Source organism: Saccostrea cucullata, unplaced genomic scaffold (assembly GCF_032062105.1).
Source record: "Saccostrea cucullata isolate Sc308-1 unplaced genomic scaffold, CSIRO_AGI_Scuc_v1 ctg192, whole genome shotgun sequence".
Lineage (NCBI taxonomy): Eukaryota > Metazoa > Mollusca > Bivalvia > Ostreida > Ostreidae > Saccostrea > Saccostrea cuccullata.
The window spans coordinates 51436-65735 of record NW_026932625.1 but is presented as its reverse complement, the minus strand read 5'-3'; the positions used below and the strand labels follow the sequence as shown (position 1 = coordinate 65735).

At 33.3% G+C, this 14300-nt stretch overlaps 2 protein-coding genes across 2 annotated transcripts in view; one reads left to right on the top strand and one right to left on the bottom strand.

Annotated features, from left to right (window-relative positions):
- The window catches only part of LOC134235664 (uncharacterized), a 54551-nt gene that overhangs the window by 29922 nt on the left and 10329 nt on the right, over nt 1-14300 (bottom strand). The gene's annotated exons all lie outside the window — the stretch shown is intronic.
- On the top strand, nt 20-13479 carry LOC134235660 (dnaJ homolog subfamily A member 3, mitochondrial-like). The gene is made up of 7 exons (XM_062717799.1): nt 20-169; nt 803-901; nt 1287-1392; nt 1718-1869; nt 2710-3080; nt 5349-5375; nt 13319-13479. The coding sequence occupies exons 2-6, from the start codon at nt 828-830 to the stop codon at nt 5357-5359; spliced, it is 714 nt and encodes a 237-aa protein (XP_062573783.1). The 5' UTR covers nt 20-169; nt 803-827; the 3' UTR covers nt 5360-5375; nt 13319-13479.

The following is a 14300-nucleotide window of genomic DNA, read 5'->3' as shown; positions in this document are numbered from 1 at the left end:
ACTTTACACTTTCTACTTCTGGTTATGGGGTTGAACTGCTCAAGGTTTGGCTGGGTAAACTAAACATTCGCTTTAAATATTTTTTCGCGTAGAAAAACATGCCATAAGGAATAGCAGTTTTAGTTCATCGACACAAGGACAACAACTCTCACTAAAGAAACGATAACAGGTGGGTGTCCAGTCAAGTAAATTATAACCAGAGACATAACATTTGCGTATTGCATAATTTGCTATTGCAAACATGTATCAATCTTTGCAGAACGACTGAACGTATTTCAGATTTTAGGACATTAAGACGTTATAGGGCATTTGGTCGTATCTGTATAATTCAGGAGATCAAAGGCAAGTATTTTGCTGTAACAGTACAACATGATATATGCCTCCTGATTATACCCCCGCTTGAAAAGTGGGAGGGTATATAGTAATCAGGATGCGCATCCGCCTGTCCGTCCGTCTGTCTGTTACGCTTTGGGTACCAATCTCTTATCCACAACTCCTCTCATACCACTGAATTAAATCTTATGAGACTTCCACAGAATCTTTATTACATATTGCCATTTTGCACCTCCTATTTTACTTTTTGATCCAACATATATTTTGGGTTTCTCATAGCAAAACATGGACACTGCCAATATATTAAATTCATATGGGAGGCGGGGGTATCATTTAGTGAACTAATTGCTCACAGTACCTCTCGTTTTATCTTAGAGTTATATGCATAAATGAAGTACCAGTTTATACTTTAAAAAAACCTAGTAAATTCAAACATGTAATGTTATTTTGAAAGTATTTTTCATTGCAGGCCAGTGAAGATGTTGACATAAATTATGTTACACTCACCATGTTTAGTGAAGGGGCCTCTGCATACACATGTTTCTTCATGTAGGCTGCTTATTTTAAGGTGAATATGTAGGGGGAAGCCAGCTCAGTTTTTAGATAAAGTACAGTTACAAAATTATGATGAAATTATTATAGCTGTTCAAGTTATATGCACAATGATAAATCTAAGTGGAAAGGTTAATAAGCTGAACAATAAGATTACTGTATACATGGATATTTTCACAGCATGTTATTTTCACCCTTTTGCTCTTGTGAACAGTTTTCAAATTTGCCCATTCATAGTTCTGTTTAAGAAAATTATGCTGTGTTCTTTGGTTTGCCCAATTTTAACTAACCCAATCATGAAGAGGGTAAAAGGGGTGAAGATAAAAATTTCCCTGTATTCAGTATTAAAAAATAAAGAAGAGTAAGCTTTTTAAAAACCTGGTTTTCTTTATGAATGTCAGACACTACTCCCCCTCCCTGTCCAGAACCCACTATGAAGTTCTAGGAATCCAGAAACAGGCCAGTGCCAAGGAAATCAGAGCTGCTTATATAGAGCTGTGCAAAAAGGTAATTAGAATGACAACATATAGACTTATGTCCTGCTTTGTGATATTTTTTGATATGAGAAATTTTTAACAAAGAATATGCCTGTACACATATTGATTTATTCAACAATGCCTTTTATTCTGCAGGCTAAAAAAACGAAAAATGTTTTATGTTACTCATATCAAATGGAGACAAAAAAATGCTTGTATACCGGGTAATTTCACGAAAGATGTTCTTGTCCATGATGTAACCATGAGTCTTTGTTGATTAGATGGAATGTTGTATATTTTTCTATATACTGTTGCTCCTTAGTCAGGAATTTAACTTTTTTTGAACATTGTTTCAGTATCATCCCGATGCCAATCCAGGAGATCCTCAGGCTCAGCAGAAATTTGTCCAGCTACAAGAAGCTTACAATGTCCTCAATGACCCCAGAGGGAGAGCTGAATATGACATGAAGATAAATAGACAACATTACAGGAACACCTACAGTACACAGTGAGTCAAACATGATCAGTCAGTGCCTGTGTGTACATTGTAACATGTATATACCATCAGTACATATTTATACCATACTGGATATACATGTACAAATCAGTGCAAGTATCAAATGTAAATGCAGCTGACAGAGTCATTGAACTTAACCTGTTAGTATAGGTGACAGCACAGGTTAGCTGAAATTATAGATCACAGTTATGCACTAAATGTAAAAAGTCTCCTGATATCAAGAGGCCATATACATGTACACACAAAAGCCTGAAGACGGTTGAACAAAGCGAATGTTCATGAGCACTCGCCAAAATTCCTGTTACCTCCAATACAAATGTTCGTGAGCGCTCGCTCTGTTGAACAGGCCTCTGTTCATATTCTGTACATCTGTCAGATGTTCCCATAGAATAAAATTAATTCAATAAAATTAAGTTGGTTTACGTGCACATACATGTTTCATATATCTGCATAGAGCTTTTCTTTTATTACATGCATACATTGAAAAACAATAACAGTGGACCCTCATTTATCCGGACGCTTTGGTTCCCAGTCAATTTGTCTGGATATGTGAAGCGTCCGGATACCTGAATCACCAGTTAAACAAGACAGAATAACAATTAAAAATTTCGTTCCGATAAAAAATCGTCCGGATACTGAAGCATCCGGATATCTGGCGTCCGGATATCTGAAGGTCCACTGTATACATTTATACATATGGATATGTTAAGGGTTAGAATTCTTTCTCAGTTTTGCTCACTAAATTTCTTTTCATCAAGCATGATCAAAATAAAAGTTAGTTTGGAAAGAAATCATTTTTTACATACCTGATTTTAAACTTAATTTTGTCAGGTACACTCGCGGTGCAGGATCTTCTTCAGAGGATGATTTTGTGAGAAATTACTATAGACAGCAAAGCCGAACCCCACCCAAAAGTGCGGAGGACATTTACAGGGACTGGGTAAAACAAACTCGACGACAGGAGGAAATGTATGATGAGATGATCCGAAGAAACCAAGAAAAGAGACGTCAAGCGTACGATGACTTGTATAAAGAATTCCATCAGTACTCCTCCCGAGGAAACCCGAGGGGTAACCCCTGGGGCGACTACAGGACACAGCAGAAGTACTACCACTACCATTCCAGTCCCAGGCTGGGCAACGTATTCTTCTCACTGTTTTGGCTCTACATCACTATAAAACTACTAGTCTTAGTGATCGTAGGTAAATGTTTAATCACTTTCCTTGGTGATGTTTTAAAGCAAATTTCTGCCTCCATTTCTTTGAATTATTTTTTCTCATATTACATATCTACTGCAGACCTTTTTAGCTCACCTGAGCCGAAGGCTCGAGTGAGCTTTTCTGATCAAAATTTGTCCGTCGTCTGTCGTCGTCGTTGTCGTCGTTGTCGTTGTTGTCATAAACTTTTCACATTTTCATCTTCTTCTCAAGAACCACTCGGCCAATTTCAACGAAACTTGCTACAAAGTATCCTTGGGTAAAGGGGATTCAAGCTTGTTCAAATGAAGGGCCCTGCCCTTTTCCAAGGGGAGATAATTATGAATTAGAGAAAAATTAATGGCATTTTTAAAAAATCTTCTTCTCAAGAACCACTGGGCCAGGAAAGATGAAACTCATGTGGAATCATCCTCAGGTAGTGTAGATTCAAGTTTGTTCAAATCATGACCCCCGGGGGTAGGGTGGGACCAAAAAGGCTGATCAAAGTTTTATATAGGAATATATAGGAAAAATCTTTAAAAATCTTCTTCTCAAGAACCACTGGGCCTGGAAAGATGAAACTCATGTGGAATCATCCTCAGGTAGTGTAGATTCAAGTTTGTTCAAATCGTGACCCCCGGGGGTAGGGTGGGGCCAAAATGGCCGATCAAAGTTTTACATAGGAATATGTAGGAAAAATCTTTAAAAATCTTCTTCTCAAGAACCACTGGGCCAGGAAAGTTGAAACTCATGTGGAATCATCCTCAGGTAGTGTAGATTCAAATTTGTCCAAATTATGACTCCCGGGGGTAGGGTAGGGCCAAAATGGCCGATCAAAGTTTTACATAGGAATATGTAGGAAAAATCTTTAAAAATCTTCTTCTCAAGAACCACTGGGCCAGGAAAGATGAAACTCATGTGGAATCATCCTCAGTAGTGTAGATTCAAGTTTGTTCAAATCATGACCCCCGGGAGAAGGGTGGGGACAAAATGGCCAATTAAAGTTTTACATAGGAAAATATTGGAAAAATCTTTAAAAATCTTCTTCTCAAGAACCACTGGGCCAGGAAAGATGAAACTCATGTGAAATCATCCTCAGGTAGTGTAGATTCATGATTGAAATCCCCTGGGGGGAGGGTGGGGCCACAATGGACGATTAAAGTTTAACATGAGAGTATGTAGGAAAAATCTTTAAAAAATATCTTCTTAAAACAGCAAAACCATGATTGGTCCTATTTACATAGAAACATCTGCAGGTAGTGTAGATTCAAATTTGTTCAAATCATGACCCCCGGGGGTAGGGTGGGGCCAAAATGGCCGATCAAAGTTTTACATAGGAGTTTATAGGAAAAGTCTTCTTCTCAAGAACCATTGAGACAGGAAAGATGAAACTCATGTGGAATCATCCCAAGGTAGTGTAGATTCTAGTTTGTTCAAATCCCGGGGGTAGGGTGGGGCCAAATGGCCGATAAAAGTCTTACATAGGAATATATAGGGAAAACTTTTAAAATCTTCTTTTCAAGTACTTCAAAGCCATGCTTAGTGATATTTATAGGGAATCATGCTCAGGTAGTGTAGATTCTAGTTTGTTCAAATCATGATCCCCTTGGGGTTAAAATTCAAGCCCCCTTCCCCACCCCCTGCCCCCCCCCCCCCCAGTAAACTTTCAGTTCTGATCTGATATGTGCTTTTTCCTAGATAATTGCTCAGGTGAGCGATGTGGCCCCTGGGCCTCTTGTTACTTGTACAATTTCGATGTATTTTGTAGGGATTTTGAGTCAAAAACATGTCTCACATTTTGCTATTATGAAAATTCGAAAATCAGAAATCCATTTGTTTCGATTCTGGCAGTAAGTTTGTTATGATCTGTCTCAGTTTGAAGCTTTTTAACACTTAAGTGATCTCTTGTTGCCAAAAGCAGTGGATTAGAAATGATATACATGATAATCAGAAATGAGATGTTCTCTAGTAACATATATGTAAAATTGATGGAAAACTGAATCTTACTGACAAATGCCATATCTCACCAACTAATCGAATAAAAACTACTGACAGACATCAAAATAGGTAAACAGGTTTGCTACCAATGACCTGATTTGGCTGACAAGTATAAAAGATTTTTTTGGGGGAAAAAAACTTGAAATGGCCTCTGACATTAGAAACAAAATTATAAAACAGAGATTTTTTTGATTGATTGATCACCCAATACTTTAAACAGAACCAATAAATTGTTGCCATTTTATTTTTCTGCACCTGGTTGTTTCTATTTTTCAGGTCCTGACTGAAGCTAATGGAAGAAAGGTACATGTAATGTAGTTTATCGGAGTACAACAGAAAAGTTTGCTTTGTTATATACTGTAGATCACTAAATTTTCATGAGATAGTCATTGACTCCTGATTGGAGAGACAAAATGTGGAAGAATTGTGGTTATTGCTCTATTTAATCTCAATTAAATCCTATTATATGTGAGAATTAAATTTTGCGAGCACACTATCTCGTGTAATTACCCCAAAATAAAGTTCTCACAAATAAATTGTGATTTACAGTACTGTTTTGTTAGGTCATCTGATTAAACTCTGGTGACCTATTGCTATCCATATGGTATGTGTCTTTCGACGTGCATCGTGCTTTAACATTTGAACATTTTCAGCTTCTTCTCTGAAACTGCTGAACCAATTTCAACCATTTTTTGGCATATAGCAGGAACTAAAATTGTGAATTTCATGGTCACAGCTCCCCTGGTGCAATCTTTAAAAATCTTTTTTACTCATGGACATCAAGCAGTCAAACTGTTGGTATGATGTAATCAGCATTGAGTCCTCTACCAAAATTGTGAAATTCATGGCCCCAGTGTCAGGGGTTCTAGTACTAGGGTGGGGCTAAATAGGTTATATAGTGAAAATGCATTATTTCTTTGAAAATCTTCTCTGATCCTGGGCATCAGACGATCGAACTACATACATAGTTATGATGTGGAAGGGTGCCTCTTCTAAAATTGTGAATTTCATGGCCCCTGGGTCAGGAGTTCTGGTCTTGGGAGGTGAGGGGGGGAGGGCTCTATTGATTACCGTATATATTGAAAATGCATTAATTCTTTTAATCTTCTTACTGCTGGGTATTAAACAAACAAGCTACATACATAGTTATTATGAGGAAGAGTGCCTCTTCTAAAATTGTGTCACAGCCCCAGGGTTAGGAGTTCTGGTGTTAGGGTGGCTATTGATTATGTATTGAAAATGCATTAATTCTTTAAAAATCTTCTTCTCTGCCACTGGGTATTAATAAACTAGCTATATTAATAGTTATTATGAGGAAAGGTTTTGATTAGCTCTGGTGCCTCTTTCAAAATTGTGAATTTCATGGCATCTGGTATAAACATGAACCATGAACCAGCTTCAATGGTAGGAAAGTTGTTACATGATGCTCAGGTGACCTATAAGACCAATGGGCCTCATGTTTATTGACCTTATTGTTATTTTATAAAAAACTTCTTAAGGACTAGCTAATACATAAATGGACATACACATACATGTACCATCATCGGGGTTTATTCCCACTTGGCCAAAATTCTGAATTCCAGTGGCGTATAAGTTCAGTATCAAAATACATACCATAAATACTTGATTTATAACATAATTATTAATTAATCAAGTTCTACATATAAATAATTTTAAAATGCATACCTGTACATTCATACCCGTACATTTTTAAAAAGAAAACTTAGGATCATGTTTTATGTAAAGACAAATTTTAAAAAATGATTTTCTTGGGAAAAAGTGAAAAAAAAAATTTAATTTACCCATTTACAAAGAGATTTTTTTTTTACAATTCACTAAAATCATTTAATGTATTTGGATCATTCCTTAATTAAATCTTTCCTATAAAGAGATTATACTCAGAATGAAAAGACAAAGAATTGAGTTTAAGTTACTTTGCAGAAATATTTGTACTAAATAGAATTTACATGTATACATGTACTATAAAAAATTAATTGATGGTAAAAATATAATATGATCTGAATTATATAGTTTACTAGAAATACATAAAATGTCCATGCAAAACTTATATTTAATTCTTATATCAATAGGTTTTTTTTCTTTTTTCCACATGTATAAACATTGACAGTTGTAGCATTTTATGATGAGAACCTCATAAGTTGTTAGAACTTGATTTCAAACCATTTATATAGTATTTATTCTGTAAAATATGTTCAAACCAATTCTTAATGCACAAAAAAATGTTTGAATGATAAAATAGAGAATCTATTAGAGAATATCTTGCTTTAACATAATTCAAACAATACAGTTTAATATAAGCATATTTATTCCTAAAAAGTTTATTTAAAAAATAAAAACTTTTATATATTAATTTATCAGTCATCTTATTCATGTTTTTCCGATATTTTATTTTAATATTATGATTACAGTTCATAGATTCAAGATTTCAAAGACATTTATAATACCATGCCTTTCATTCACACGTGTACCGTTATCTTTAAAATATCTGTGATACAAAGTATAGTAAGATTGGCATTTAAAATTTTTAATAAATTTGTAAAAAATCAAATTTTATAAAAATGCACAATATAGAAAATTAAAAAAAAAGAACACAAATCGTTTACCATTTACAAATTTAAAAAAAAGTAAATTTTAACCTATTTCGTGTGGTTAATCTTAAACAGACTATAGGTCACCTGTGATTAATTTCTTTTGTTCTCTCACACCCCTTACCTGTACACCATTCCCACCAAAACCAGTCACCTGTAACATTTTCAGAATTTTGGCTAAGTGGGAAGACACCATCCCACCCATGGCTGATTACACTTCATTCCTAGAGAGGAAGGAGGAGTAACCATGCAGCCATGGCTTAGTAACAACGATGATACATGTACATACAAGTAGGTAGTTAGTTTATACTATCCAGTTTATTAACATCTCTTTGGTTGTTATTTAACAACACAGAGATCAATACATATTATCATAACATATATACATACATGCGTGAGCATAACATATAACATATATACAAAGTGTGCTTATAATCAAGTATTTCCATATATGTTTACATTGATGTTAACCTGGAGGTTTGACTCTCTCGTTTAAAATTTTAATAAAAGAACAGTGTTTACTCAATAGTCCAACATTTTTTGAAGAAAACAATTCATTAAATTTGATAATATTTGGTCTTGTAAAATAATATTTCGGAATGTACAATTTTCTTTCATCTTTTAATTTTTCACAACATAAAATATAGTGGAATTCATCACCAAGATCATTTTTACATAAAAGACATATTCTATTAATTCTTTCAATACCTTCCCATCTTCCTGTTTCAATGGGTAATTTATGGTTTGCTGTTCTAAATCTAGCTAAAATTTGTTTCTTATAATTATTTAACCTGCTATCTACATAAAATTGACATCCAAAGTGTAAATTTGTAAATAGATTATATGTCACACCTTTTGAAGAATCTTTACAGGTTGAATTCCAATTTTGTTGAAACTGATCTAGTAATTTTTGTTTCAAACTTTTAATAAGCCAATTTCTATTAAATAATTGATTCTGGTTCCAAATATTACTATATCCACAATTGTCTAAAATTGATTTCAAATTCTTTAACCATTTAGATTCATGTCCATTATCAAATTTTGCACGAAGTAATTTATACATTAAAAAACAATATTTTGATTGTTTTCCATATAAAATTTTTGACCAATATGCAATAATTCTTGTTTTGATATGTATACTTAAAGGTACTCTACCTAATTCACCATAGATCATAAAATTTGGAGTACTTGGTTTTAAATGAAAAAGCATTTTACAAAATTTTAAATGTACTCTTTCTATCATTTCAACATTACCATAACCCCACACTTCACAACCATACAATAAAATTGGAATTACAATCTTGTCGAACAAATACAATTGGTCATAAAGAGAAAGATGTAATTGGTTACCCTTTTTCAAAATACCATACATAGCTTTCGTTGCTCTTTCAGTAGCATATTGTTTTGTCTTAATAAATGAGCCTGTTGTTGAGAATATAATTCCTAGATATTTGAAATGTTTAACAATTTCAATTTCTTTGTTATTGTAATAAAAAACTTTATGCGGTATACGTCCCTTTGAAAAAATCATTATTTTTGTTTTTTCTATATTAACTTCTAGCTTCCATTTTTCACAATACAATAAAAAACTGTGCAACTGATTCTGTAAATCTTCGGGTGATTCCTATAGTAAAACTGTATCATCTGCATACAAAATAATCAGCATTTTTAACAAGACACCAAGTTCTTTTTCAATCTCATTTGATATTGTTGAGACACCAATATTGTTATGTGCAATTAAAAAAGATTCTACATCATTCAGGAATAAAGCAAATAAAAAGGGCGATAAGTTTTCCCCTTGTCGTACCCCTATTTTGCATGGAAAGTATTTAGTAACTATATCATTAACAGCTATTCTGGATTTACTTTCAGAGTACATTTTCTCTATAACTTCAAAACATTTTCCGGTAATATTATTTTGAATGAGTTTTTGCCATAGTCCTATTCTCCATACATTGTCAAAAGCAGCCTTAAAATCTATAAATGCACAATATAGTTTCTTTTTCATTAAAAAGGATAATTCGATTAGCGATTGTAAAGTAAAAATGTTATCTATTGTAGAATAATTTGATCTGAAACCCCCTTGATTTTCATTTAGTATATCATATTGCTCAGCATAATTATTTAATCGTTTAGCTAAGATGGATGTGAATAATTTACCCATGCAACTTAATAAAGTTATAGGTCTATAGTTTTCAGGGTCATTGTCGTTCCCCTTATTTTTATAAATAGGCAATATATCACCAACAATCCAAGCTTCAGGTAAAATTGCTGAGTTAAAAACAATATTAAATAACATAACATATACCGGTAACATAATACTAGCAGAGGATTTTATGTATTCATTATAAATTTCATCGCTTCCAGAACTTTTGTTATTTTTAATATTTTCAATTGCGTGTTTTATCTCATCTTCAGTTATCACTGAGTCTAGTTCTTCATTAGTATATGTATTTCTAATCTCATTTGATAGTGGTTCGTCATTATTTACATCGCCATTATTGACGTTTTTAAAGTAATTGTAAAATTCATCAATATTAATATCACATTTTTTGTTGTTCGGCCTTTTATTAATTATTTTCCAATAACTTTTTGGATCGTTACTTCCCAGTTTTCTAATTTTTTTCATAATTAAATTTCTATGTTTTTTCATACTTTTATCCATAGTATTTTTATATTTACGTTCATTGATACGTACTTCTTCTTTTAAGATGCTTGAACGATATTTCCTAAACATTCGTTTTGATTTCCTATATTTTTTTTGTGCTATTTTGCATTCTTTATCAAACCATTCTTTTCTTTTCTGTGGTAGTTTATTGTGAGTTTGGCGAGCATTAAAGATTCCAAAAGTTGTGCGTGCCGAGTCAAGCAGTAGACCTGCAGTGTCTGAAAAGATTTCATTAACCTGGTTTTTATTTAAATCATTGATATCAATATTGCTCAAGTCATATTTTAATTTTCTTAGAACATTTAAATCAATATTTTGACAAAATTCTTCTGTTTTTTCATTATCCCATGGTTTTATCTTCTGACACGAAAAATTATTTTTATTTTTCTTACTTTCTTCTTTAGTTTGGTAGTTATCATTTGAGATATATGAGTTCACACTTATTTCACAAAGTAGTGGCATATGGATATCAGAATATAACCTATTGAATTCTAGTACAGAAAAATTTTGCACATGTTTCAAAAATTCAACACTACATATACAATAATCGACCACACTTGATTTTGTTGTAGTAAATTTACCCTCTTCTAATCTTCCATTCAATAAATACATATTGTTATTTTTACAAAAATTTAATAAATTGTTTCCAAAATTATTCTTTGTTTTATCTAATGATTTTCGTTTCCTTGGTACATTTCTCTTTTGTAATTCAAATACATTTGAGAGACAGTCTAAACTGGGATCATCTAACTCAAATTCTTGATTTGATATGTCATCTGGTTCAATAAAATCATCTCTATCAGAAGTTCTTGCATTAAAATCTCCAATTAGGCATATATGGCTAAATTCACTTTGTAAATTCAAAAATTCAAGTTCAATTTCTTCAAAAGCTTCCCTTGAACTATATATAGAACTTTCTGGTGGTATATAAACAACACCTAAAATCAAGTCTTTATCTGAATTAATTAAAGAAGATTTTAATCTTAACCAGTGAACAAATTTACAATCTGTGTGAACGATAGTTACATAATCTTTGATAGATTTTTTGTATCCAATTACAATACCACCAGAACGTCTGTTTGAAAATCCGTGCCTATTTTTAGCATCAAACAAAAAATAATTGTGATCAATCGGTGTAGTATCATCAGTTTTTGTCTCTGTAAAACACAATATATCAAAGGAAGAGATAAATGTTGAAAATTCTGGATAATTTATGCGTCTACTTAAACCACAAACATTTAATCCTAAGATTTTAAGTTTGCAATCAGTTCCAGTGGATGAATCGAGAGAGTCGGTTGGATCACTGTCCACTAAATTGTCACGTGGTAGATTTCCTCCTAGGTTATCCTACCTTTGACTTACTGAGCCGCGTCTGTTGAATGGTCGAAATTCACGGGCCATTGGAGTTAGGCGCGGATCTACGTTGTGTGGTGCCGCTGGTGCGTTACATGGGTTTTCCTGTCCGAAATCTGTCGCCACGAATCGCTCGCCGTTGATATAGAGTTTATCCATAACCAGTTGCGCTTTGATGCCCTGTCGTTTAGCTTCTTTGTAATGCGGGTATAATATTTTCCGGTTATCGTTTATTTCCTTGGGAAATTGCTCGAATACACTGAAATCTGCGTTGCCTTGATCGCCTCGTTCCCGTAGATCGGTGATCACCGTGATTGCAGTTTTTCGGACCTTTTCACGATCCTTAAAGTTTACAAATTTTGCCACAACTGCCCGAGATTTTGCCTCTTGCTTCCGGCCCATACGATGTACTCAATGAAATGGAATTTCATCCGTTATTCCGAGTTTTTCAGACATGAACGCTTTTAGTGCCTGCTCACATTGTTCTGATGTTTCATCTTTTGGTTCATGAATTCCCACAAATATAAGGTTGTCACGCATAGACCTTGCTTGTAATTCATTTTGCTGGTCTTTTAGATCTAACATTTTTTTTGTCATAATTGTCATTTGTTCTCTAAGTGCCTCACTCTCTTTTTCTAAATTCTCATGTATTTTTTTGGATCTCTTCATTTCTGCTACTATCTCTTTTGATGTTTCTTCATTCTCATCTAACTTTTCACTAGTGAATATAATGTTTTTTTCAATGTCTGACATTTTTGTTTTCAATTCAAGCACGTCAGTTGTGACAGTATTCATTGTTGCTTCAAATTTGCTAATTCTAGATTCAATTTGATCAAGTTTATCCAATTTTTGGCAAACTTTGTCCAATGTTTTGGCCAAATTGTCTATTTTATTACCATAATCAATTGGCTGTAATCCACCCTGATATTGTTGTACCTGTTGTACAGGGTGAACAGGCGCTACAGGTGAGAAACTGTAATTCATTACAGGCAACTGAGACATTTGTGGTATTTGGTATGTATTATTTTGATTGTTCTGCATACTCTGTTGATTGTTTATTGGAGTTGAGAATAACGGTTGCGAGATTCTTTGTGTGTCTACATTGTCTTGAGAAGTACTCATAACACTTACTTTTCTTTGTTGCGCTTCACTGCTCAAATCTGGGCCTTCTTTTCTTTTCTTCCCTTTCTTAGATTTATTTCCACTAGAACCGCTGGATCCACTTCCAGATGTTTTAGGCCTCATAACACGCAGTTGAAATCATTCGGTAAATCCCCCAAAGTTTGTTAATTTTAAACTGAAAATATCTTATATTCAGAGCTCGAAAAATCATGACTCTCATTCAGCTCACGCATGCGCAGTCTATCAAAGTGTGAGCCTCGATTAGCATCCATATGCTGATTATATACATATAGTGACATAAAGCTGAGTATAAACAATATTACATGTACCATGAAACTCTAGCTTGCTGTAATAGTCATGCAGATTTATCAATCTTTTTGATTTTCCTTGATATTTACTTTACAACTTTCTCTCTTGTAAAACGAAATGGCAATTGTAAGAAAATAATTATTTCACTTTGTGTTGTTTTAATGATATTTCTTTTCCTTTTACAGGATTATTATATCCCATGGATATGGAAATTATTGGAGAGGAGCAGATTTTAACGAACTTAGTGAAAAGAAGTGAAACTTTTCTTATGTGATATTGAGATGATTTTTTTTTACTGCAGTTATTTATAACAGTTTTAAAATGAAAGATTAAAAATAGTTTTTACAACCAATTCTTTTTCTTAACATTGTATTTGTCCTGAGCAAATTTCTATAGGCTTAAATTTGTAATGATCATGAACAATATCTTCCTGTTAAATCAAACTTACATGGAGAAATCTTTAAACTTAAGTGTTATTCTTAAATTTCAAGGAATTATTTTAATTGATATCCCAAGGAATCAAGCAAAGTTAAAAAATTATGCTGGAATAAATGTATGTTTTCAAATTATGCGCTGGAGCTTTGAAAAATGCCAACAGAGACTTCAAAAATGTTTCAAGGAATAGAAAACAGACAGTGTGCATCCTTGCAGATCTTGAAGTGGGGTACAATAGAAAAAAATTGAAGATCTAGAGTCTTAAAGACTTCTTTGAATTAATTTCTTTAACAGCTGTTTAATTAAGGTACATGTATTATGAATTAACAATAACAATCAAAATTGAAATAAAAGTTCCTGGAGTAAATTTTGACCAATGATTATTTGGAAGAGTGTATTATAAAAAAAAAAATACAGAATTCCAATTGTTTATAATAATTGCAGTTGCCAAAGTACCGGTACGGAGTTAAGGAGATATATATACATGTATTATAGCATTTAGGTATATATCCTCGCTAGCCCCCCCCCCCCCCCCCCCCCCCCCCATTTTCTGAATAATTTAAGAGTTTCATTAAATGAAAGACCTATGTACAATTTTATAGTGCCTAATAATGTTTTACACTTCCTCTAAAGCAAATTTTGAGGAAATACCCAGAAGCTGAAAGTGCGTATATGATTAGCAGTGGCGTAGCATCGTTTTTGAAAGTGGGGGGGGGGGCCAGCCAGAGAAAA

Coding starts and splice junctions, on each gene's coding strand:
- LOC134235660 (XM_062717799.1), top strand. CDS start 828: ATGTTACACTCACCATGTTTAGTGAAGGGGCCTCTGCATACACATGTT. Junction 902..1,286: donor TGTAGGCTGCTTATTTTAAG/GTGAATATGTAG, acceptor TATGAATGTCAG/ACACTACTCCCCCTCCCTGT. Junction 1,870..2,709: donor AGGAACACCTACAGTACACA/GTGAGTCAAACA, acceptor TAATTTTGTCAG/GTACACTCGCGGTGCAGGAT.